The sequence below is a fragment of the Harpia harpyja genome, chromosome 4, assembly GCF_026419915.1.
Source record: "Harpia harpyja isolate bHarHar1 chromosome 4, bHarHar1 primary haplotype, whole genome shotgun sequence".
Taxonomy (NCBI): domain Eukaryota; kingdom Metazoa; phylum Chordata; class Aves; order Accipitriformes; family Accipitridae; genus Harpia; species Harpia harpyja.
In genome coordinates, this window is record NC_068943.1 from 60490197 (window position 1) to 60516701 (window position 26505).

General features: G+C 38.3%; 1 protein-coding gene across 16 annotated transcripts in view; it reads right to left on the reverse strand.

Moving 5' to 3' along the window:
* Positions 1-26505, reverse strand: part of PTPRK (protein tyrosine phosphatase receptor type K) — a 415801-nt gene that overhangs the window by 85302 nt on the left and 303994 nt on the right. For all 16 annotated transcript variants that reach the window (XM_052784282.1, XM_052784278.1, XM_052784293.1 and 13 more), the window contains exons 8-9: positions 11791-12093; positions 1161-1270 (exon numbers count right to left, since the gene is read on the reverse strand). In XM_052784282.1, coding sequence (XP_052640242.1) covers positions 1161-1270; positions 11791-12093 — 413 coding nt within the window. The remainder of the gene's footprint in view (positions 1-1160; positions 1271-11790; positions 12094-26505) is intronic.

A 26505-nucleotide genomic window follows, 5' to 3' on the forward strand; every position in this document is an offset into this window, starting at 1 on the left:
TGCTCATCTAGCTACCTAGCTATCTTGGGGATACCATGAGGACATGATGTGTATTATTGTAGAGTCTGCTTCACTTGAAAGGCTATGCAGATGCCCTTCATCTCTCTTTCTTTGTGATTTTAGTTCACGTGTGGAAAACTACACTGTTCTATTTAAGTTACACTATTCTATTAAGATCCTCCCCATCTCCACCAAACCCCTTTATCTTTCACTCCCTGTAATACATTTCCCTCTCCTCTTCTAATACTTATATTTAAATGCTGTCCAAACCAAGCTAATATATTTAAAGCCTGCAATGGTATCTTAATGTACTGGTTTTGACTGGGATGGAGTTAATTTTCTTCACAGCAGCTGGTATGGTGCTGTGTTTTCGATCTGTGATTACAAAACACGAGCTCACACTTTTACCCTTCTGATTCTTCCCCCATCCCACTGCGGGGGAGTGAGTGAGCGGCTGCATGGGGCTGAGCTGCCCACCAGGGTTAACCACACTATTTAAAGAACTTTGTTAGCATTAAATAGATAAACAAACAGATTTAAGGGGGTTGGTTTGGTTAGTTGGTTTGTCTTCCTCCTATAATTCACTAGTATACAAATTTGTATTGTCTGTTCCTTTAAAAAAGGAGTGCTGGAGAGGATGGTGTTTGCTTCTCAGATCAGCTCCTGTTTCCTCCCAACCTCCTGTGGAGGTCCTCAGAAGGTTCATATATTAAATACACTTTAAATAGAACATATATGGAGGTTTCCTTGAAGGGTGGTATCTAAAGACCTGACAAAGCTAAAAAACATTGCTCCAAATTTAATAACCATCTTATTTTCCATGTATCCTTCTCTTCCAACAAAGAAGATTTCATGGATCATAGCTGTCATGGCTTTTGGAAGGGTGTATAGTAATGACACAAGATTTTTAAAATTAGCACCTCCCACGTGGATTGTAATATTGTTATACTCACATGCCAAAGCCACTTGACAGGGCTGGGCAGCCAACAACATATGCACAATAATTATGATTTTTGAGTATCTAATCACTACACAAAATCCCATATTCTGTAAATGAAAGCAGCATATAATTGAATAGCTGCCTACAGAGCATCAACACCCACCTCTCTTGCCGCACTTTCCTAGCCCTATCCTATGCTCGTTAGCTGTTTAATGATTACCTCGTACTGAGTAATGATGCCATTTGGATCCACAGGTTCCTTCCAGTTGAGGAAGATCTTATCTTCAAAAGGAGTTCCTTTCACCGACTTGGCAGGTATAGGGCCTGGCACTACGAACAAAATAAAACTTTTAAAAATAGGAAATTCAAGAGACAGAAAAATTAAAGGGATGACAGAACATCCTATTAAAACCCAAAGTGAGCGCGGGCCTATTTTTATTAATATTCATTCGCATGCAAAAGGCAGCAGTAGAGAGTATGAAAAAGCACTTCAAAGCGTATTTTGTCATTCACAGTGAGGAGAGAGCATGAAGTTGAAACGTTATCCCCACATATGGTTTTCAAAACTTCATGCAAAGTCAAATTGTCTCATAGTATAGCCAGGGGAAACAGTTCAAGCTAGATTACAACTTCAGGGAACATCACTGGACTCTGTAATAAGCATATCTTAGGACAAGGACTACATGGTTTTAAAATCCTTTTAAAAAGAAAAATCAAAGGCAAGGAAGAGCCTCTGTTATACAGTATCTTCCAAACGAGAGAAATGATTACAAAACAGTTTTCAGTCACCCCTTCTTATGATTTCTTGTTTTAAAAGAAATCCTTGTTTAAAGGGGGGGCTGGGCACGGGGCAAACACAGCCCCTCAGCTGTCACTTCTTTCAGCCACTGACGTGCTCGTGCTGCAGAAGGATCAAAACTGCTTACTTCAAATCTTTCCAGTAAGAGACATTTTCAAAGCTGGGAACTGAACCATACTAAGGTGACCCCACTTTGTTATTTTAAACGGAACCAATATCGCTGGTGTAATAACAAGTCTGAAGTGTCACCTCAGGCCTCTTTGCCTGAGTGATTCACAGTACCTGGTAATCCCATCAACACCAGGTGGGAGCACTTAGTTATCTCCCATTTCAGCTTACAAGATATTTTTGCCTACACATACGGTTCCTTTTTAATCACAGCAGCTCACCTAGGTTTGAACACACACATGCTGAAAGAAGAGGATGAGGATAAGAGAGCACCTAAAGAAACCCTGAACCCAAAGAAACACCCTCCCCCCCTCAAAAAGCCAAAGTTGCCCAAATCTGCAGTCTTTCAAGCTAAAATGTCACTTCTATTTAATATATTGACATATATTTCTCTCCCCTTCTTAATCAGCCTATTTTCTTCTGCACAACTTTCAGTGAGCCTCACACATGACAATTCTTGGCTATTAATTATCAAAGCAGACTGAAGTTTTACAAAGAGTAAAAATAAATTAAAACCCACTGGATCAAAGGAAGCGCCAGGCACTGTGCTAGCAGCACCAAGGAGTGAGTGGTCTGTCCCAACAGTGGGATTTATTTCAGTCTACATGGAAGCTATAAATGATGATCTGACCCTTGGTACAAACAACATAATTTGGCACTTTAATAATAAATTCATGGAGTCAAAAAAGCCCACAAGCAAACAGATGAGAGCTTCACAGAAACTGTTCATCCATCTGCCAAATGAAAACTTAGAAGTTAACTAAAATCATACACTGCTGCTTTGCTTCACTGTCCCAATACAAACTGGGCAGTGGATGAAGGCTGACACACCACGACAGCCCCTGTGTGCTGTTACTGGCATTGAGAGACTTGCTGTAGGCAATGCTTTGTTTTTCATGGGAACGCTCTACTGTTTTTCTTCTCTACATCTCAAATGAGGTATGAATATACCCTGATGCACACAACATTTTGCTTGGATGATGCGTGCACACGTGTGTGTGTGTGCGTGCATATACATCTGTGTTTGGGAGAGAATAGAGGAATGCACTGGGACACGCACACAGAATATGAAATTTGACATTAAAGCACGTTAAAGCAGGTGAGGTAAAAAGAAAACAGACACAATAGCTCAAAAACCTGCAAAATACTTTTTGCATGGTGCTTTTAAAGAACATGTTTCATATTCAATTGAAACTGGGTGCAGGGCTCTATGTTTGAGGGTTGCATAAAGCCGCCTATATTTTCTGTTTAAATGCCCAAGTGGGAGAAGCCTCTAGGCTCATCACATCACATGACTGTGTTTTCTTCTTCTGCAACATAAAATTCATTGCTTGTGGCAGCAGCAGCAATGTTAAACTGACTGGAACTACATGATCCCAGTTAGTTTCATGCTTCTCTTCCCACTGCCATGGGAAGGGCACAAGAGCAGAAGCTAGCACAGCGATAAGCAGCTTGCTGGGAATCCCAGTAAAAATAAGGTCAGAAAGTAAAAGAGAGCAAGTGTCTAGAGAAAGAGAACAGTAATTCCCACAAACCTCACCCACCCCCACAAATTCACCAAAAATGAAGCTTGGGATCAGCTTAAATTATTTGAGAGCTCAACTGGAATTAAAACAAAGAAACAAATAAAAGTTAAAATGCCTAGAAAAAGGAATATAAATTAATTTTAGTTTGAAGGACTCATTTTGATGGGTCTGAAGTTATTTTTTCCCTTCCATTTTTCAGTTCAACCACAGTAAAAACATCTTTTAATTGCATAGCTTTGCCAAAGGGGCAAAGGTAAGTGAGGAAAGAGAAAAGCAGAAGCAAAGGAATTTGCTTAAAGAACAGAGTATCTGTGAACAGGCCCACACATTCATCAGTCAGGTTAGTCCAAATAATGCCTAAACATCCTCATTTGTGGTTTTGTGTCTTTGTTCTCAGGTCAGTATTAGTTACAAACAGAAATTTTAAGAGGGCTGAAATTAGTAAAAAAACCCCAAGCAAACAAAAAACCAGCAACAAAAGAACAACAGCAAGGTAACCTGTTGGTAACACTACTCTGTTACAAATTGTTACTCTGATACAAATTGCATCTCTCCATGCAGACAGCGATTGCTGTCTATTCCCTACAACTCCCAGCAGGACTCTAAGGACTGAAGAAATACCTTAAACTTCACCTTCCCAATGCGGTGTTAAGAGCCTTCTGTTTTATACGCTATTTAGCAAGGACTCAGGTGAAAAACAGCCAGGTAAACATCATCCTTGTGCTGATAATAGCTTTTGGAAACTTCCTCACAAACAGCCCAAAAGGCTTTCTTCAGCCTTGTGCGTGCATCTCCAGAAGCCCCATGGCCCACCACAGTGCCTCTTTGCTGCCTTCTCAACTCTCATTCTTCTTCCTACGGGAGCTCTTGCTCTTCTCCTTGAACTTACGGACAGTCTATACTAAATCAAAACGCTCAAGACTATTACAAGTGTATATTAAGGTGAAGTACATTGCTTAAGATTCCCTATCAGTGGCCAGGTGTCTGAATAATTCAGAAAGTGTAAGTAGCTGCTAGAGGAGTTGGACTTGGACCTTTTGGCCTCTGCACCCTCTCTTTAAAAAGATTCTGGTCCCATTGATTTTCTTTCTGTCTGCTGACCTTGTGAAGTGTGACCCCAGTCTCTCTCAGTAACAACAACAGTAAACACTCTTTCTTTCACATGCATTATTCTATGCTAAACTTCCAACACATAACAATTTACACTTATCTGAAGAAGGGAAATCCTTCAGGTGAGTTTAACTGTATGGGTTTCAGAAGAGATTTTGAACTTAAGCAAAAAAAAAATATTGTTTTTCATATAAAAAAGTATACAACATAAAATGCACATGTATATAAAAGTGACACAAAACAAATTCAAAGGGAATTTCAGCAAGGTTTTATAGTGGAAACATCACAAGCTCTTCTTCCACGATTTACATGCATCTCCAGACCCGTTTTAATGAAGCTATATATTCATATAGTGAATAGCTGATAATCTTTTCTTCTATACACCTGTGGGATGGTGGACTTTTATCAATACTATGCATAATAAAAGTACCAACCATCAACCTGACGTCAGACCAATTCATTTTAGAGCAATGTATTTGCATTAAATTATGTCACAGTCACAAATAAATTGTTATTCACAAATAGTGTCACCTAAACCTTGTTCTACACTAACTTAATGGGAAATTTATATTACAATACATTACTTCTGGAAGAACAATGTATTAACTGACACCAAACACTATAAAAATGAATTTATATTGCTTCAGTTTTCCTGCTACAAAATAATGAAAGTGCATGTAAACAGAGTATTTTTATTATCATTATACTCTGTGAAAGCTGTGCAGAGTATTATTATGCTATATGGTAAAGGCTATATGCAGATATATGCACGGTTATACTGGGAAAAATTCCTTTGCGGTACTCAAAAAGTAAAGTGTATCAGCAGCAAAACTTACAGCCGTTCTCTGAAGGTAGGTGCTTATTTTCAGGAGATGGTGACAGCCAATCTCTTCTACTGTTTAAATGTTAGAAGCAATTAAAATGGCCCACCTTTCCATTGGCTTTTTCTGAGGGATTTACCATTTTAACTTCATGCTTTGTTACAAGTCGAGACTAAGGTTTAAATAGAAGCAAATTTTATGTAATAAAAAGGAAAAAAAAATCAGAATTGCTACTAGTCGTCTTTACCATATGAGTATTCACACCAAAGGCGATGACAAAAATGACTTCTTTGGAAATCGCTCGAGTTGCACCATTTGCAGTGAAGAACAAAATGCTATTGAGTGCTATAGAGAAGAAAGCGGCTTGCATATTAACAGTCTCCTTCGGTGGACATGCTCTTTGGTTAATGATCTCTCCTCCTGGAGGAGCGGGGCTGGCGCAGTCGCCCTGGGAGGCGGCAGGGGTGCTACCCCCCCAGGCGGTGGGCAGCAGGGGGGCACTGGGCCACGCTCCCCGGGCAAAAGCCCACAGGTCGGCGTCACCCACCTGGGGCCACTGCTGGACTGCGCGGGCACTGACCTGCTCACGCCTGCGATGGGTCCCCGTACCTTCCAGCCTATATACAGTTACTAATGTAACAAACATAAAAGCTTACAACCAAGCTACTGAGCAAGCTGACAGAGGCTAATCAGTCTCAGCGGCGGCGGCACTTGCTGTAGATGTTGGTGCAAAAATCAAATGGGGTTAAATCCACGAGTTCTGGATTTGCTGAATTTAGGGCCTCAGGCACCTAACACAGTATTTTGTTTAAAGGCTTTTTACACCAAATGCTGACTTCAGTACCCCTCATTTCTGGGATTTGGAAATTTCATCCATGTCAGGGTGAAATAACCTCACATACTCACATACTCACATACCTTATAACTTTCTAAAAATATGTAAATCAATATTCAGAGAGTGCTTTCAGCTAGCACACAGTTTGGGAATAACAGGAACTTGTGGGCCCAGGTGGAAGACCGCATTCCACTGCAAACTGCTGAAATAGCCACTAATTCTGGCCTATTTGCGGGCATCATTATGTCAAACACACTGTTTCAACATAGCACCTCATATGCAATATCACTTTTTCAGCTACAAAGCTTCTAATATATGTACCTAAAGGAAATGAAAGTAGGAAGTTGTTTCAGCCAGGGTAAATAATTCTGTGTTTCAGGGCCAATTTTTCCTGAGCTATTAATATAAAACCTAGCTCGTATTTCTAGTCTCTGCAATACCTTAAAACAGCTTACTTCATTTGTCGTTCGTTCAGCGTAAGCTTAAAATAAATCTCTGCTAATAATTTCAATATTTTTCTTACTTTCTCACAAATCAACTTTTCTGACATCTTTAAAAAAAGTGCTCACGTGTCCTTCTGCAACCACTTTTTCTCTGTCTCGATGATACACCGATAGCAAATCTTACCTACCATCTGAAAAAAAGAATTGGGGTTATTTTCACAAGCTGAAGGACAAATAGGCCTTTTATCAATGGCAGCAGGTCAGTTATAATCAGTTTCAGTTCACTGCTGCTAAAGACATAAAAATTCCTCCCTTATTTAGCTATATTGACACTAAATTTTGCCACTGCTTATGAAACCTAGGTTACTAGTCTCCCTTTTAGATCAAGGACTGAGGTCAATACCTTTAGCAGCAGCATTTATGGACAACTTCACATTGAAACTTTTATCTCTTAGTCATGGGTTTCTCTTTATTAACTGCAACCATTTGCCAATTTTTTCCTAATAGGATTAGTATACTGGGTTCACTTGACATCCATGCATGTATCACTCAGCTACATGAGTTAGACTTTTTTTTGAGACAGTTTGCCATTTCAAGCTATCTTTGCAGCCCTCCTTTGCTGCATCGGACATACTGCCTGCTCGTCTTACTGCATTAACTTTTCTCCCAGGTGGGCTATTTTTGTTACTTTTAAAATGCTACTAGTGGAGTTTTATGTCTATGTTTTTTCAAAGCTCCTTGAAGCGTTGTTTGTTTGTTTCCTTTGATCAAAGCGTATTTTCTACCTCTTCTCCCCCCAACCCCCAATATTTTCCTGATGTGCCAGAACAACTTGAAAAAGCACAAAGGAAAAAATGCTTCTCATAGCAAATAATAAATGGGGGGGGAGGAGGGTGGTGTTGGGGTGGGTGGGTGTTGTAAAGGCAACACAAAACTTACTCCTGTCAATCACAGAAAAATACTAAATGTCAACTATTTCCATAAAATCCTCCCGCCTGAAGCTGGTGGAAGATATTTCTTCTTCACACATTTAGACAGTACACAAAGCGTTTCACTTTTTAATCTTTTGGTCCTCTAATTACAACATCTCCCCCCCTCCTCTGCTCTTCCCCAGAGTGATGAGCCTGCTGCAGTTTTCCCAGGAGCATGAGTAATGGTTGGACAGTTGGTGTCTTAACCCTGCATTGTAGCTCTAGGTATCTCTGCACAGAGCTGAATGAGCCACACTCTCTGAACTATCAGGGGGCCTCGTTTGTGTCCAATGAGCGTCTCCTTTGGCTCAGACCAAAGCTTTGGTATCCTTTAAGGCCCAAAACGGGTACTCACCGTATTCCAAGTGATCTTTTTCAAGTAGTTGTTTGCCTGCTGTTAGCTGACACACTCTCTTATGAGTTATAAAATCACCATCAAACACTTTGAGCTTCACGATTTGCTTTCTCGGTAGCTGCTCTCTGAGAGTTAATGCCACCATTCCTGTTAATCCACTGCCTTTTGCATCTGGTTCCACTTAAAAATTAAGGAAGCATTTATCTGCTTTAATCCCATTCACCATCCACTGCTCTTAAAAGGGTCCCTGTGAGTTTGCAGCGCCCTTGTGAACAGGCAGCTCCAAGAACGCGTGCACGCTGCTGATTCATGCCAAGTGATAAATTCACTGCTGATTCTTGTACTTTGTTTGAAATGCCAAACATCATCTCTGCCCAGCGTGTATGCATCCCCAGATTGTGCGAGCCTTCCTCTTTTTCCTTTATCAAATCCGTCAAACACTGTCCATCTCCTAAACAAGGCAGGTGAAACAGTGAGTCCCTGTCATTGCACAGATAATGCTGAGTACCCAGGTACTCAGGAGAGCTTTCTCCCAGATCTTATGATGGTGTGATCTCTCCCCAAAGTGAAAGATGGTGTTTCACCCATGAAACACTGACAAATTTGCTTGTTTTCATCTTCTTTTTGCAGAACTTGTTTAACAGTGTATTGCTTAAGGGCTTAATTTTTATGTGGAATACAGCTCTTCGCAAATTACTATAATATACTTTAAAGATTATTTCCATCTATCCAAGTTAAATAGAAATACTTAAAACCACCAAGTATTCAGATGTAGCTCTGGTCAGAAAGGAGGCTATTTTCAGACTTACAGTCCTGGCTTTGCTTTCTTGCAGATACTGAATTACAAGCTATTAAAACCTTCATTTGTCAGTCACAGCCCCAAAGGTCTGAAGCACAGCTTCTGAATTTTACCCTGTTCTTCTACTAATTGTTTCCTGAGTTAATTCTGCTCCTGGTACCATACACTGCTCAGTTATCACTCGCCACTCTGGGAGGTCTGGCCCAGCTACGCAACCTTATATAAATGTGAACCTTTGTGAAAGACAACCAGAGATCCTCCCTGTCTCAGACCAGAGCCCCACAAAAGTCCAAGATCGTCTGCATTTAGGAAATCCCAGAAGTTCAAATATGTGTAAATCTTCTAGCAGAAGGGAGGAGGTGAAATGAAGGAAGAAGAGACATGAAGGGAAAGATTAAAATAAAACAACAACAACAACAACAAAAAAAAGAAAGGGACAGAGAGCTGGAAGCATGGGGAAGATGGACAAAGCAACAGAAGATGAGAGAAAAACGGTAAAGATGCAGAGAGACAGGAAAATATGAGGTAGACACCTTTAATGACCTCCAACGGTCTACAAAGTTTTTACTTGATTAGCAGATCCTTGTAAGAAAGAATGCCATTGGAAGAATGCTACACTACAGAAAAGCTAACAAAAAGTTAATTATCTGTTGTCATCTGGAGTTTTCAAAGTTTCTATTTATGAAAAGTACACAATGTAAGTGCACAGTTTCAGATAATCATGTAATCGGTGGCTATTTCTAATTAATGTTATTTGCAAAAATGTAGGAAAATACTGTGATCGTCTATTTTCCTTCTCATAAACGAATCACTGATAATGCCCCCACTATGTAATTAACATCATGGTCATTCTACAAAACCTGCAAAAACCATCATGACAATGAAGTTAATTCTGACCACATGTGAAATATGTGGGGCACAGACTCATGTATCTTCCTGTAGCTCTCATCTTCTTAGTCCGAGTCCTGCTTTAGGCTGTGAACTGTGTTTAAAAACATTTTCAGACAGATACTTGATCGTGGGACTAAACTAGCAGCATACACATAGGCAGTCAACTACAGAACTCAGTTTACTATTGCTATGAGAGTTCAAGGAGAGACACAGGTGTGAATACTCCTTTGATCCTGAGATGGCTGAAAGCCCTCCATATTGCACATTACTTGCATGCTCCGTATTTTGAAATACATGATAAAATGGACATAGACTTTCAAACCGATCAATAACGCACAATTAAAAATCTGCATTTCATTTCCAATAGTATCACTGAGTAGACCTCACGAGGCAATTTTCAGGTCACAAGCATTATTACCTCCAGTGCGCCTAAATATAGGTCCCTTTTAAAATTTATTAATCCCTCTTTGAAAACAACATCTGCATGAAATAGTTCACCTTAGCAACTTCCGTTCACTGGGTGAGGCTTCTTTTACACTATGGTACCTCTGACACCAAAGCTGAATCTAAACAAGTTCACTGATAGCACACTGGCGTGCTAGCTTGAGACCAAAACCTGCCCTGTGTGCATCATTTTCCAAGAATAATCCACAACAAAACTAGAAGACCAAATATATGCACTTGACTCTGCTCTTGACAGGCACTGCTATAGTGACCAGCCACCATCTCTGCACATCTGACTAGATAAAGGCTATGAGAAAACATAACCTTTCTTGAAAATTCAGTTAAAAAGAAATAGAAAACCATTTTCGACAGACATAACAATATTACTACTACTTTTTGGGTTTTTTTAACCTCAAGGAAAATAGCAACCACAAATATCTATAATGTAAACACAGGTACAGAAATAATTCATCATGGATTATATTTAACTTTTTAAAAAAGTAACGCTAAAATTTGAACTGCATGAAATATTCTAGTTCTGTACTTGTCAATAAATCTTCATGTGATGCACCTATGTCTCTATAGCTCTTTACAGCTCCTTATATTCTACCTATTTAATAAGCTGTTCTCTCTTCTTTATTGCAACAGTAAACATATTCCTCTTCTATTTCTTGTAAAATTGAGAATGTATAGGGAAAAAGTGCTACCAGATTCTAACCTTGATTGCTGTCTATATATAAAGCTATACTCTCTCCTCCATTTTACATGCAAACACACTACCTTTTTCAATTTTATGTTCTTATGTATCTATACTCTGACATTAGTCCAAGTATTCTTTTTTTGGTTACCGATGGCAGTATCTGTTTTCATTTTGTGGTTGTAAATATTTTAATGAAATCTAAATATAAGAAAAGGAAACTAATATTCCTCTTTACCACCACATTTTAAATAATTAGGGAAAAATATCTATTTTTATTTTAATCTCTTTCATACCAAGATTCATAGCCTAACCACCGAATATCACCGTTAACATCTGCATCTATTCTTTATTTCTTCCTAACTAAGATAAGTTCAACTGTCTTGTCAATGAAACTTCATCGAGAACATTTTAAAGAATCATAGAATATCTCAAATTAGAAGGCACCCATAAGGATCATCGAGTCCAATTCCCAAGTTGTCAAAATAATACTTTAATCTGATGGGTGGCTTTCAAACAGTTAACAGATACTATATACTGTAACCTGCAACATAAATTATTGCTCAAATGTATTTGCTGAAGAGGTTTTAAATCTTGAATAGATTCTTTAAGCACTGAACTCAATATTTAAATTCACAGAATTAAATTAATTTTCAAATACTACACCTAATACTGTGAAGAAGCCTTCATCTAACACCACCATGTGTTTCTTGTCACCTCTGTTAGCACATTTTTGAAATGACTGGGAAACCATCCTCCTTTTTCTTGCAAGAGAGAGATTGAGTTTGACTTGCGTTACATGGACAGTTTGGGCTATATATGCTGGGTGACAGGTATAATACTTTTAAAGCTACTGTTTTAGAGCTAATTAATACATTAATAGAAGAGAACTTCCATCCTTTGGGACACATATTGTAAAACACAAAGTCATTTCCTTCCACCTGCCTAGACTGGACTTGGCTGTAATTTCTATAACAGCATTTATGCATACCATCTTCGTCTGTCTGGATAATGGTCTCCTCGCTCTCCTTCCTCCCTTCTGGGTTGGTTAAGATCATTTTGAGGCTGACATTCGTGTATGGAGGCAGGTGATCCACAACGTGCTGGGGTGCTTTGGGGTCCATGTCCAAGCAGTCCGCCTTGCTCTCGTTGTGTCCGCAGAAGTAGTGGTAGCATATAGTGACATTGAAAGTGTGGCAACGAGTGATGTTGTAGCCCAGAGATTCCCAATCCACAGCAATGTGTCTGGCCTGGATCTCAGCAATCTTCAATGTTTTTGGTGTTCTCATAGGTTCTAGAAAACAGAATATAATAAAGAAAAACATTGTTAACATTCTTCATCCTTGCACTGAACTGTAACAGGTAAATGATGTCTCCAGGAATGTGAAAGCAAAGGAGATGCCCAACAAACTCAGGCTTATTACTGGAAGTATCATCCTTTGTACAAGTACCCTGAAGGGAAAAAACCTGCCAGTCTCTGTTTTTTTACTTCATTCTTTTCTGGCCTCTCTTTGCAGGTTTCAATCAGTGGTTAAGACTTAGCAACAGTGAGAAAAAGAACTGCTAATTAACAGTGCAGCGATTCAAAGCAATTGAGAATACAGGCAGCAGATGCAAGAAGAGTGACCAAAAGGCCACCCAGCTGTCACCGCTGGCTTCCCTTCTTGATTACCCCCTTACCTTTTTTTTTTCACCTGCGTAAATTACATAATACCTCATAATGGTAAAGAGTCAACATTCACTACACTATGATTTATCATGCCACCAAGCAATACTGTATACTAATTATACTAATTACCTTACTAAGCTAGCAGTTACAAAAATGATGCAGATATTAATTAATGTTTATTATTTTAGTAATGAAGCTATTCATTCAAGCAAAACCCCTCAGAAATATTACCAAAGATGCTTTTGGATATTCCCATTGTATCCTGCTTCTTTCGGATCCCCAAAACTTTGCCTGGACATTGCTCTGAGCTGGTGACCTCTGACCTGCTACCCAAGCTCCGCGGCTCTTCACACATGCATTTCCACCAGCAGAACACATGATGCTCCCCAAGCTGTCATCAATCCTTCATTGTCTCTCTAGTGCATTCATTCCTCATGCAAGACTAACTTTTATCGTCAAACTTAATTAAAATGATTACACAATGAAAATCATGACCATGACTATATATACTAGAGTTTCACTGGAAATATACCAAGGGGATCTTTATACTCTGCTAATACCTCCTTCTTCACCAGAGGGAATAAAGCCTGCTGTAGGTACAGCTTCAGCCTCAATGTCCTTGCTGCTGTAAGGTCAAAACAGTTGAGATTATTCACGGAAGTGAAATATAGGATTTCTCTTTCTGAGCATAACAGTTCTTTGTAACTTGCATTTATTAAACGAGAGTCCCAACCAGGCTAACAACAAGCCAAAAGCACAGATGGTATATTGAAATAAGGAAATGTGAATCAGTGTAATATATTCAGCACGTAGTTTGCCAGACAAACTGCAAACATTTAGCTTCAAACATCAAAACAACCAAATTCTAAATATAACATAAAGGTATTCCTAGTAACACGATGAGTGTTAAGGATTATAAATTGTGCCTATTTGTTTCCATGATCTATCCTTTCCTTTCTGGATTTTGAACAAGCGTGTTCCCTTTGCCCTTAAGTACCGATTTATCATATATATGGCAAAAAATACAAATGAATAAGTAGACTTCCTGGGCAGTAGCTTTCTGAATGTATTGTGTACTTTGACAGTAGAGATCTGAAGCTGAAAGATAGCATTGAAAAGGTCCTTGAGAAATAAGAGACTTGAAGAGAAGGAGGAAAAAAAGGGGTTTTATAGAGTAAACAATGGTTGGTGCTTTAGCAAGTACAGACAGGTGTGAGGCAGTCATTTAAAAAAAAAGTAGGAACACAGTAGATCTACAGAAGGAGCTGCTAAGAGTCTTCAAAGAATCAGTATTTCCTTGGCTACTGCAAGCACTTAGAAAAAACCTGAACACAGTCAGGTGTCACAGAGGAAGAGAACTGCTAAAAGAGGAAAAAAATATATACATTATCAGACTTTTTCTCATATGAATGACAGTGAAAACCTAGTTATACATACTCTGATTTAGAGTTTGAGGCCTAAAAGAGTAAACATACCAAGGAGGTTTTGTATTATAGGCTTATTTTTCCTTCTAAAATGGAATGATTCTTCTCATTTTAATAATTTCCTCTTTATTCTATTAATCCAGGTTGTGCCTTCAACCACCCACACCAGAGATGGACTTCAAACCTGAATTAAAAATTTATTGGAGTCTCTAAAATAAACACAACATAATACATATTGTCTGGCCATGAAGGTTGAAGCTATTAATGTTTGAAGCTGACTAATCAGCAGCAGAAAATGCATTCCATTTTCATCTTGCTTCTTTCATGACAAGACTTAAACTGCGTTCACGCTATGCTGTGCAGCACTTTCAAAAGAGAAGAAAAAAAAAAGCTTTGTTAATCTTAAAGAAAAATTATTTTACAATTCTATGCAAATTTTACAAATGTGTCACAGTATCAGAGGAGACATTGAAAAGCATCCTTTATTCACCTGTCAAAAAGGAAAGAATGAAAGACAGAGTGTGATCTCGCTTTCTCACAACTATTCCCTTCTTTGGCAGAAATTAAACAACTTCTGCAACATTGAGATGGTAATTAAAGTCTGCAGAGTCTCTCAACAGCTTTGGTAAAGTCTGCCAACTGTCCCACTGCTCTTAAAATGATGCTTTAAAAACACAATTTTACTCTCACTTCTGGGCAACATTTGTCTTGGGGATCTCTAGAGGTAAAGAACAATTGTTTTAAACTACCACACCACAAAGCCTCCATCTGTAACACCTCAGTAGAAAGCAATCTTCAAATAATTATTTTTCTCAGATAAAACACTATTGAATTTTTGAGTAGGCTTCCCAAAATCTCAGCATCTAATTAATAACAACTTTGTTCTCAATGGGGGCAAAAAGTAGTGCTCATCTGCTGTTTTTTCCTTTTCCCATCACACTTTAGGGCTTGCATTTTACTGAAACATTTCCTTAATCCTACTGGGATTTAATTTCAATTCATGTGTTCTCTTCTGATCTCTGGATACCTTTTCAATTCTGCTAATCCCAGTAAATCAATTTACATCTTGTCTTCCCAGTTGTTGTTTTCTCACCTTTCCTCTTTCTGTCACATCTAGAACTTTTATCCAAAATACATGGACATTCAAGCCCATGACTTCTCGCTTCTCTGTTGAATTACTCATGTCAAATCAGCACCCTATGTCAAAGAGGGAAGAAATAAGACTCAAAATCTCTGTTCATTCCTTAACCTGTCAGCTGGAGTTTCAATAATAATGGCAGGAAGCACTTAATATTTTCCAAACATTAATCTACCAATTACCCCTAGGAGACAGGTAAGTGGTGTTGATCCTTCTCTTTGAGGAGAAAGAGACACAAAAAGGTTAATAGCTTGTTCAAAGCTACAAGTTGATTTACTGCTAGGGCCGTAAGAAAACTGAACGGTAGCCCAGCTCCCAGGTCACCTGCGCTCTGGCCACCAGACAGCACCGGCAAGCAGCAGTGATTCAGAGAGCTCATTTACACTTTATTCGCCAGTGCTTCCACAGAAATGCTAACTCTGCTCTGGAATCCTAGTTCTTTTTCAAAAGAGTATTTGCAGATTTTCTTAGAACAATCTTGAAATGCTAACAGTGGCCAGACACTAAGTAAGTATCTGAGCATAAGGACAAGTTATTTGAAAAATGATAGTTTGGTTTATTCATTTTGAAAGATTTCTTGATTGAAAGCTTGGAACTTGAGTGAAACAGCATTTTTTTTGCATTAGATGTTGTATTTAAAATTTTGGGAGGATGTATTCATAATTTATTTTTTCAAGTCTTTTTCTCCAGCAGAAAATATATTTAAGACTGGAGGAAGTTCCTTGTGGTGACAGTAGAAAGCACGCAGGGCTTCTGCTGTTGCAGGAAATTCAATATCCTGTAACTGTATCACATTCTCAAATGCAAACATCCTGAGTGGCAAAGTCACATCTACCAACAGAAATACGGCAACGAGGCATATGGAGGATTTGGTGGTGGTGGTGGCAGGGTTGACCTTTAGATCCTCCCAAGCCCCTCTGCTGATGGCAGGCTCCCTTCTGCCAGACCCTTCCTGCCCATGGGCTGCTGCTGCCACCTCTACCCCATTCCCACCTCTGCTTACGGCCAGCTTCTCTCTCTGCCCTTTGCTCTCAATGCCTGATAATATGCAGCTCCATTATCTTCCTCCTCCTCAGCCTCTCTTTATCTCTTGGCAAACGGATACTACCAAGTGCTGACGCAGATCCATCATCTGATCTGACTGTTTTCACTCTCACTGAACCAATTAAAACCAGAGGCATTGTGAGAATATCAAAAGAACATAAAAACACCCCAGAATAATAAAAGAGATCTCTACACTTATACAGATTACTAAGTCCTCATTTCTTATCCAGAAACCACATTAAGTCAAAGAACTACATGCACGTGGCACTCACTCACAACAATTTATGGATCAAGAAGATTTAACCCAACTTTATGCGATAAAATAAAGAACAGCTTTAGTAATTCTCCAAAGGTTAATAATCCAGGGATAGATGGCAAAAGGGGCTGAACCTGTTGACCCCATAGCACCTCTCAACTGCAGGATGATTTAATAAGACGCTCCAGATAACATAAAATGAAATTCAATTTCTTTAGTGCTTGATAAGCAACACGTGATACAACAGGTCACTATCAGAGCCTCTTTGTAGAGATTATCTTCACTTACACAGAGATGGCACTGAAAACAAAAGCCTTCACAGTTGCAGAAGCAGCAAGGTGAGAGCATGCATTTCCTCAGAACCTATTTTTAATAATAAGTATTACCCTGCTGCCAAATCAGAGACAAACAGATGTCCTGAAGTTGTGACAAAAAATCCCATAAAATGAGGCTAGTGAAGCATGACAAGTCCTTTGCTGTTGCTGCCTTTCCTCAGAAATCCTATATGTTGATTGCAAGGCACAGTTTCATTTCCATTTACCTGGCAGGGGAGGGGGGACTAGATCTTCTGACCAGCAGACAGAACACACGTTTGTTTGCAAGAAATGGGAAACAATCCAACAAATTTTAAAGCACAAACATTTCAGATAAAGGTGATGCTTCTTGAACACCACCATATACTGTCAATATACTGTCTGTGCATACAATTCTTTAATTGGGGTTGGTTTTCGGATCCTTCCCCCCGCCCTTGAACTCCTTCTGGTATGGCATTACACTTAGGAGCTGACTTAAAATTTCTGCTTTAACCACACTGACTGAAATTCATAACAAGTTTGAGAGTGACCCAGGTCGCCTTCATTGGTGACACAGGAAGCGAAAACTAACTGGACTTGGAGGGTGAGTTAATGCATAAATTTGCATAAGGTTTGAGGGCACTGCAGAGACATGTGGGGCTTATATTAAATAAAAACTCTGTCATACATTTGCTTTTGTATGTCAATTACTAAAGACGTAGAGTAAATTTGGTTTAAGATAGTAACCCTGTAATTTAAAACACAGTGTTTCTCACAGAGGCTCCTTTAATTATCTTGCCCTTACATTTGAAAACAAAAATGACATAGAAGAAAAAGAAGTCCTCATTTTTCTGCTGATATTCCCAGTTTGAACAGCCACTGGAATTCTGCAGACTCTTCTTCTATGACAACATGTGCCTCTCTGTCCTGTGGCTTCTCCTGACCTTTCCAGGATAGGTCTCTCCTTGGCATGTGGGAAATAAAAGAGGATTATTCTAAGATGTCACTCTGGCTCCTGCTGCTTCCTCGGTTCATGCAAGGTCCTACAAAAACAAAATGTTCCCAAAACTCAAAAAAAAAAGTTAGAGTCCTGCTGCTGTGAAGCATTCTGCTAAAAAGACCCCTGATAAGAGCATGGAAGAATGGTGTGAGTGAAAAAACACCAAAGGAAGTACAAGCTAAACCAGAACAGCTGTCAAATGTGCAGTAAGAAAACAATAAACAAAGGTTCCTCACCTTGCAGTTGAAATGCAGTTGCATTACTCTCAATTATTACCTTTGTTATTAGTGAATGATGAATCACGTAGAAAGGTTCTATAGAGATACTAAGTTACCTCACATCATAAACTTGGTTAAGATTGCTGTATACAGAAGTGTATCACTCATTGAAAAGGACTGGACTAGAGTCTCACATTTCAACAGACAACCAAAATCTAAGCAAGAACTGTGTGCATTGACTGTGATCACTTCTGCACTTCTGTGGGTGATCCACTGCCTGTCAAAGGAGCATCGTATAGTTATGTTATGAACAAAGCTAACAAAAATCCCTAGGTAAATGAGCTGTCCTAGAATATCCATGATGAAACTCCTGTGTTTCAAGGATTATTAATCTACAAATCCAAAAGAATTTAGTTCAGACTAACTCCCAATAACTCCATTATTTAACAATATGATGATACTACAGGAAGACTCAATTTATTCAGACATCCTAAGAATGCCATGCATTTCAGTCTTATTTCCTTGAACCAGTCTGTCTTTATGACAGAACAATTCTTGTAAATTGTATTCAGGTTTCTTGTCTGTAACTCTGGCAGATTTTTGACCATTTCTAAGTAGAGTTAAAGGACAGCTTAGAGTTAAAGGCAAAAATCAATTAACAGCACTGGCCTCAGTCCTTTAACAACTATTTAATGATAGTTCATGAACTACTTATCTTCAGCCAGGGACTCTTTCCTACCTACTTATGTGTATTCCAAGCCAAACCCGCACAACATCATATTACCAACTGGATCAATATAGACTTTTCATATGTTATTGGAATAAGTTATTCCACATATTCCAGTGTTGGAGTACCTGCGTTTCCTCATACTCAGAATGTACAAAAACCAGGACACCTGTCATGTACGTAAACACAGGTTGGAAAGTCTAACTGAGGTACTCGGGGGTTTTTGGTTTTGGTGGGGTTTTTTGTTTTTTGTTTGTTTTTTTTTTTTCCAAATCTAGTTCCATGTCAGCAGTTTACAGGCCTGACTTTAGGCAGCCAAATTTGAAAACTCAGGCCTTCCATCTTTTTAAACTTAGAAGCATTAAGAAACAGTGAACATCAAAGAAAGAGAAATCAAAAGAAGTTGACAGAAGTCATACAATTTGAAGTAATTTCAGCAGTCTGACAGAAAATGAAAAATTAACAGGTACATATTCCCACAATAAAAATCAAAGGGATTACTGGGCATGTCCTTTCTCAGATGTGTAACACATACAGAATACAAAACAAATATGGATGAAAACAGAAAAAGAATCCACTTTGTGTACATTAGTATGTCCATCTATTTGTCATGTGAAATATGAACCCAGAATAAATGAAACAATGGCATTTACACTGTACTAGCACTACAGATTTATTTTGTTGCAAATGAAGATTATAATGCAATTGCATGAAAATCTATGAGCTTTTTCTCTTTTCACTTCATCTAGCGACTGACTTATTAAACCAGTTTACAAATTTCTTATTGACCACATACCTCAGGGGAGCTGAAGAAAACATCTGAATTATTACATAGATAATCAGCTGTACTACACTAGCTTCAGTAGCAATGAGGGGATATTCAATATATTTTAGGATGTATCTTTTTGGATGCAAAATATAGCTGTCCCTGCTTCAGAGGTATAGTAAAGAGATGAATATAACTGCACTACTGACAATTATTTGCTCATTCCCTCTTGATAGTATGTTTATTCTGTTGCTTCCATGCATGATTAACAGTTTGTGCATCCTTAGCATGTAATCAATAGCTGTGAAGTCTTGTATTAGCTTTAGAGATTAGACATCCCTTGACAATAAATTCCATTGATTTCTCCAGTTTAGCTTAGCTGCAGAAATCCACTTTTTTTTCCTTTTTTTTTTTTCCTCTGAGTTTAAATTAAAAGGATATATAGTCTAGGAGGAAAGAGGAAAAGCTGGCATGACCTCTTTCAGCTCATTCCTCCAGATGAACAAAACCTATCTGGTGGCGTAAAACATGAATCAGCGTGTCAACAAGCATCAGAGTGCAAGAGTAAACACAGGGAAAGCCTGACATTACAAAATTCCTAGGAAACCTGTCCAGGACTGCAACGGTGAAGTTTAATTGTATAAAGTCAGTTACAAAACTAATAGTGATGGGGAAAAAAATGAACCTTTGACATAAATATTAGTGACATGGATATATTAAAACAGAATGGAAGACTCATCATCTAAAACAATAACAATTATATTATAAAGAATATATTAAAAAAGAATATATAATATGTATTTACACACACACGTATATACTTTTTACCCACCTTACAAACTTTTATTTGAATATAAATCACCAGGTTGCTTAGATGATACATTTTTCATTTCTCTCCAATGCACATTCATAAACACCTTTTTATGGTTTTGTTTACAAACAATATATGTGGGAGCTTAGGATGTTATGAGTATTATGCAAAATGCTTACATTGGAGTAGTGTGAACAAGCAAAACAAGCGTTTTCTATGGATATCATTAGAGCTTCAGTTCCTTTCTCCTGTATATAAAAATTTCAGTCCTCCAAGTCAGGCAGCATACAAAATGAAGTGACCAAATGTGAAACACAGTCCGTAATAAATAAATAGTAAGCACAGAAGAGAGACTCGGACTGTGAATAAAGCTAGTGCCACATTCACCTCTGATGACTAAGAATTGAAAACTGCAAGAAGTAATCACAATAGTCATTTATAACTTTTACATATATGTGTGTGGCTACACACACACACAGAGATACTTGCACACGTATGCGCGTACACATGCATTTCCCCACATGCAGATAAAACACGCAGCAAAATGCATCCTCTCTCTCTGCACACCTACTGAAACATTCTCAATCCAATTTGCTGCCGGTCCTATTTCGCCCCATCTGGTTCCTGCAGCCCCTGGGGCCCTGGCTGAAACCACCTACCCTCCAGCCCACTCCCCGCAACCAGCAAAGCCTGGAATTTCAATCTGGATCGTAGCCCATGAACTCACCCTTCCAACGGTGTGTTTGTATGGTAAAAACGAGTAGTAACTGTATGTTCCACTTTGCTCTTGCTCCGCCCCTTTCCCCAAATCAATATACACCTATATATATGTCATACTATGTATATATCGTGTAGTGATATGTATCTGTCATGTAACGTATATGATAAACCTCGGCTGAAACAAAAATTCATGAAGTGCCTTAAACCCAGAAATGATACTGTATCGTATAATGCATCTGTTGTCTGTCTCTTGTCCTGCCAATGAGACAATTCTGGTATTTATCTTTTTTTTGACTCCAAATGTCCAAACTTGGGGCTTCTGTTGTACAGAAAAGTTTTCCTTAACCAGTTGGAAATTTATTTCATGAATTGGCTTTATTTTCTTCATTGGTTCATATAAAGTTATGAACACAAGTTGAAAATACAGGAAAGCTTGTTTTCTTCATAAATGCAGTCAAAAATAACACAGGTGGACAAAAAAGAATTCCTCTGGCATTAAAATCTTATAGAAAATCAGAAACCGTTTTCAAAGGTAATCAGAACTCTAAAAATGCTGGTAAGGTGGCAAACAGCAAATTCTTTTTTAAGTTAGATACCTGATTACCATGAATTTTTACTACCTTTGAATTTCAATGAAACTTTGTTACTTAAGTCACTTGGCCACCTGTGAAAACCTATGTACAGCTACAAACCTTCTCAATCTTTTTTTCACTGACCAATGCCAAGTAACTATCAAAATGTAATACCTATCCCTGCATAAGGAAACCTTTTTCCTTATGCCTCCAGCACACCTTAAGTTGCTATTTCTTTACAAATATTTTATACGAAAAACTTTCTGTGCATTTTAAGCAACCTAATGTCTATTGAACTGTCCCTTGATGTAATGATGAGGAAAAAAAAAGTATTCTTGAGTAAATGGGCAAAGCACTGTTTACAATTTGCTAATGGAACGGTCGTGAAATATTAATTAGAAAATACAGTCCAAAGTTGTTAATTTTCAAGGGAGTTGGGTTTTTTTCTTTCTTTTTTTTTTTTTTCCTCCCTGAAAACTTCTTTAAAATGTTTGTTTTCAGAAAGGAAAATTATGATAAGGAGTATTTGCTTTTTACGTCGACTTGTGTTGTCTGGGCAGAATTCACATGGTATCATTTGTCTTTCCTACCACCCTCTGGCTACAAAGGTTTGCAAGGCCATTTTGGGAACTGGGACCTAATACTGCAAACCTTTTGTTCCTGGAGCTGGCTTCTCAAAAGGAGCAGAGCCCTGTAGAAGTGAGCTCACGGGCACCTCTCCTCTACCGTGAAACAGGGTCCTTGTGACAAAGAATGCAAAAGCAAAAATGCCTTGCTTGCAAACAGAAGCACTGGCAAGCTGGGGAAGTGCTTTCTAAAATAGGCTGTGAAATCTAAAGAATATATTTCTATTTAATATTTAGCTGCATAAAACACTGTAAAGAAATTGCCCTGCTGCTTTACTTTCAGCCAGCTAGTTTCACAAAGCTATTGTTTCCTGTCTAAGCAGAAACTTGGAAAACATAAAATAACTCACTACAGTGAAACAAGGTAACTTATTTTAGAAATAATTTTCTCTTTGCAAACTTCCTCTGAACACTTGTTGTTTATTCCATGATCCCAAGACACAAAAAAGCTTCTAAAAAATGACCCCAGAGTACTTTCAGTCGACAGCAAAGCTGGATGAGTGAAACAGAAAAAGGTGGCAAACCCAGCAGCTTACTGGACGCAGCAAAAGAAAAATAATTTTAGATGCTGTTGATAGTAACTTATTCTCCTTTGAAAATGAGGTGTTTTTTCTAAAATGTGACTAATTAATGAGCAATTGATCTGGCTTTATACAGAACAGATGGTGCAAACCCAACAAACCTAGTTTTCATCTACATGCAAATGTAAAGGATTAGGTCTTCACTTGCAGGAGTCACCACTCTTTACTATGTGTTTTCTTATTCTAGATACCCATCTAGAGATCCATCTAGTTCAAGCTGTCAGTCATATTCAATAATTTTACCACATTTTGACTTTCAAAAAGATGTTGTACTAGCACAGTTGTCTTGGCTTCGCTGTTACTGCAAAGCAACTGCCGACGTGCTACTCCGACCAGCACTACTCTAACAGTCACCCAAGAGAGTGTCAATCATGCCTGCTGAGTAAGTGGAGCATTAAATTATTTTTTTATGCCTATGTTGTACATGCTGAATCACTGTCATCATACAATCACAACAGAATACAAAAAGGAAAGGCAGCCAATTAGTCAAGTCAAGGCCACACAGGCGAAAGCAGTATTAATTTGGAAGTGCAGGCTAATTGCTGGACACCAGCATTATGTCACTTAAACTAGATTTATTGCTGAGTGTAATAAATGCTTAAGAATAAAAAGAACAACAAACCCTTCCTCCCAGCTTATTACTGAAAGGCTTTAAAATTCTCCCGAGTGTCTGTTAGGCAATTTTAGAGCTAGCATCTCTCTTCTACACTTGTTTTTTTTTTACATGTCATCTAACTGTTAACCTTTTGGAGACTGGCATAATAAGCATACATGCAATCTACTACCATCCCCTCTTGTCACCACAATCAACCCACTAGCTCATAACCTTTATCGACAACCATGATAATTTGAAGGAATAAGAATCTGCTGTAGAATGTCTAGAAATATAAAATTCCTCAGAGGTGGTTTGAAGACTGTTATGACTGGTAATGAAATTATTTTTTTACTTACGTATCTGATTCTTGACAGCTTTTTGCTTTCCCTTTTGTGGTTGTTCTATTCATATTCATACCCATTCATACCAGATAGTGATGCCAGCCTTAATCTCCCACTGGACATGATCTCCACAACAACCTTCTCCCTTTCTCCTTGACTTGAACCTTAAAGTTACGGCAGCTCTTGCCTTTCCAAGCTCACCTGCTACTTCAACATTTAGGCAAAATTATAACAGTATTATTAATTTGAGCTATGACACAGACGTGTGCTAACAGGAAGAAAACAACCACCAAAAACCAAGCACATGTTTGCCTTTCCCAGCAGCCCTTCACTTGTTGCTTTTGACTTTGATATCTGGAAGACAGATTGAATCATGGCATCATAGAACACTTCAGCTTGGAAGGGACCTCTGGAGGTCATACAACCCAACTTCCTGCTCAAAGCAATTATATCAGGTTGCTGAGGAACTTGCCCAAGCTATTTCTGAAGATCTCCAAGGAAGAAGATTCTACATCCTCTCAGAACAGCAGGCATGGAAGATATATAGGAGATACAAATGCAACTTCAAGGCTTGAGCTGATTTCTAACTATCTGGTGTTTGGAACAAGACAGAAAAGCAGAGAATTCCACAATTACCTAAAAAACCTCAGAATTTTTTGAAGCATGATTCACAAAATCTGGCACTGACCTCTGTTAGATGGCAAGACTGCAAGTACTTCACTTAAATTTCACCTTGCTTCACCTTGTTTGACATACAACTTTGCAGTTTGCAGAATATCAGAGGCATTGCTTCCTATAAAAGATATTATTTTTAACTGCAGTATTTAAGTTAAATGTGCAAAAAAAAGTTGAATAGAAGAATTCAGCTCTCCTCTTTGCAAACCACCAATCAATCTACTGTACTCTGCTCTGCACATTTTCCACTGTTATTTAGAGATGTTTGGCAAAGGGCAGCTGTCTAAACAAAATGGGTTGGGGTTGTCCTGTTTAATAACCCTTAGGTTACTATACATACCTACTAGAAATTAGTTGCTGGGTGGTTTTTTTTGTTTAGAGGGATTTGGTTGGATTTTACTTTGACTGGACATTATAATAGAACCCAAGAACAGAACTCAATCATCACAAGTGCGCATTGATGCATCTAAGTACATTGCCTTTACTTCTTAATGAAATTAAAAGATGGGAATGGCCAATAGTTTACATCTGAATGCACTGTGCATAGAAGCTGAAGTTTTGACACCCAGACAAAACCATGCATACCAGAGTCTTGTAAGAAACTGGCTAATATCCTTACGCTTTTCTGATCTGTACTGTCATTGTAATCACTAGTATGATTAATGAAATTTATGCCTTCAGTCTGTATTCTAACTGCTATAGTACCATGGTAGTGCAGTGCTCTTTTCACCATTACAACAAAACGAGTAATCTCCATTAAGTAGTTTTGAGCGAAGGCTTTATACAGCGATTGAAGAGGCTGATAGAATATATGATTTTCACAGCTAAGCATTTAAATCAAGCCAGTTAGTGAGAGGGTGAACTAGTTTATTTAATAACGAGGTCTACCATCAGATATTTCTGCCAGGGCTGCAGGACTGGCTTATCTAAGTGACACATAGTCTGCAGGAAAGGGGGCATATACTCTGAAAAGGAAGAGCACAGGTTGTATTTCAAGCATAACTCCTGAATGGTTTCAGAGAAAAAGTCACCACAGCTATAGAAATTTCTAAGCAAAGAATGTAATCCATGATCTACTTGCAGTTTGGCTCCCAAGGCATGTGTCCCTCAAGAAACACATCCAGTAGGCATTCATCCCAAAGGGACAACAGACTGCTTGTCTTCTTTTGGACACAAACGGTACTGCCTAGTTAAAGCAGGGCATACAAAATGAAGTTTCCTTCATTTGCTGAGGAGTTTGGTGTTTTGTTTTTTTTTTTAGCTACTCTCCATTTAAATTCAGATTTTTTTTTTCTAGACACAAAAATCCTCAAGGAAATGTATTTGAAATGTCTGGCTGGTTTCTTTGTTGTTGCTGGCTCTGAACTCTCGTTCTTGCCCCGACCAGGCCATGACTGAGTAGCATGCTAGGAAAGCTGCTATCTGTCTTAGAAAGGATCCAAAATACTCTGAGTTGGTTTTAATTATTTTTATCATGATTATGATGATTTATGATGATCCTGCATCAATTCAAATTTACCTAAATATAAAATATCAGAAGAGGAAGTTATCCATAGACTCGGAAGAAATTAATTTATATTAAATAGCCCACAAATGAAACAGCTTTGTCTGTAACAGAACCGGTTGGAAACAGAGTTTTATGCAGCCTGCTGTTTACACAGTGGTTTAAAAGCCCGAGTATAACAATCAGCATTTGGCATTTGAGAAGGACATGTAATAAAGCCTAAAGATACCAGATTATATTGACAACAAAATGATACTGACTCCTTGCAAAGGTAAGTGAAGTTGTAAAATCTGCATTAGCTTCATCTGCATTTGAGTATGAAAATCCAACAACTTTCATTTCCTTAACATTCCTTGAAAAAAGACAAGAAGATGAGAAATCATTTTAATAATACTGTTATGAAGTAAAAACAAATGATGGAGCTGTAGCTACTATTACAATTATGACTATGTTTTAGTACCGCACAGCTGATAGCATTATGTGGCTTGTGCTACTGCTTGAGTTCAATTTCCTTCAGATAATGTATTTGGATTCCATAGTATGCCTCTTTGGTGAAACCAATAACTGAATCCAGTGGTAATTCCTCAGGGAGTTATAATTTATGGCAATTGTCTGTTTCTACCACTTTTCTCAGTAATTTGTTCCAATGATTAATAGCCTCACTGTTAAAGATAAATAAGCATGCCTTACTTCTAATCTGAATGAGCCTGACCTCAGCATGCAGCCACTTGAGGTTCTTACATTTT